The following is an 880-nucleotide window of genomic DNA, read 5'->3' as shown; positions in this document are numbered from 1 at the left end:
AATTCATGTCACCCGATGAAGTAACAAAGGATCGGGAAGTTTTCTGCGGAAAGTGGCTATTGCAGATTCGATGAGACAGTACATGGCCAGGGGATCAGTAAGTGCGGCTGTACCCAGTCATGTTTCAACAGACGCTTCAAAAGCGAAGTATTGAGCAACAGTAGATGCAAATGCAGCGTCTCTCGTTCTAACAAATTTGATAATGCTAATTTTGATCGTTTAAGTAATTTTCAAGTTTGATAGTTATTTTGCAAAATGACCAAAAACGTGGTCATTTTACAAAATGACCACAATAATTTAGTCATTTTGCATAATGCCAGACATTTTGGTCATTTTCCAAAATTACTAATTCCGCAAAATGACCATAACATATACATATGAAGCTACTTTTAAAGTTATTTATTTAGTTATTTAAGTTTCTTTTTTTACTTTATTACGGCGTCAATAAAATAAGTGTTTGATGGCAGTCTTAGTAGCTATATATAATCAATTAATCAATCAATCTTTTCTCCTAGTATAAAGCACTAAACATTTTGACACTTTATGAAGCTTACTTCAATAAAAGCACAACTTTTCTTTCTCTTATTTCATAGACACGAGCTCTGACATTTGAACTTGTGCGACTTATTTTGTTTTATGTAAAAAATTCACTGTGCTAAAATAGTAATTACTAGTGTTCACCGATATTAAAATGTATTGCCTTATTGACATTTACATTCTTCTTGATATGTGTTTCATAATTCTAGTTTTATCTGGTTACTCTATCTGGTCATCCTTTCTACTTGAATTCTCTGTAACATTTCAAGAACAAAAGAAATACTAAAGGCGACCAAAATAGACAAAACGAGATAAAGAGATCAAAAAGTCTCGTCTTCTGTTC

At 32.3% G+C, this 880-nt stretch overlaps 1 protein-coding gene across 1 annotated transcript in view; it reads left to right on the top strand.

The window, feature by feature from the left end:
- LOC135220244 (uncharacterized) overlaps positions 1–74 on the top strand; it is a 1,060-nt gene extending 986 nt beyond the window's left edge. Inside the window, exon 2 of the mRNA XM_064257515.1 lies at positions 1–74. This exon is cut by the window's left edge and continues 757 nt beyond it. Coding sequence (XP_064113585.1) covers positions 1–74 — 74 coding nt within the window.
- The last annotated feature ends 806 nt before the right edge of the window (positions 75–880 follow it).

Source organism: Macrobrachium nipponense, chromosome 20 (assembly GCF_015104395.2).
Source record: "Macrobrachium nipponense isolate FS-2020 chromosome 20, ASM1510439v2, whole genome shotgun sequence".
In the NCBI taxonomy this organism is placed as follows: Eukaryota; Metazoa; Arthropoda; class Malacostraca; order Decapoda; family Palaemonidae; genus Macrobrachium; species Macrobrachium nipponense.
Note: the sequence above shows the minus strand (reverse complement) of the source record. Positions and strands in the feature narration are given on the sequence as shown.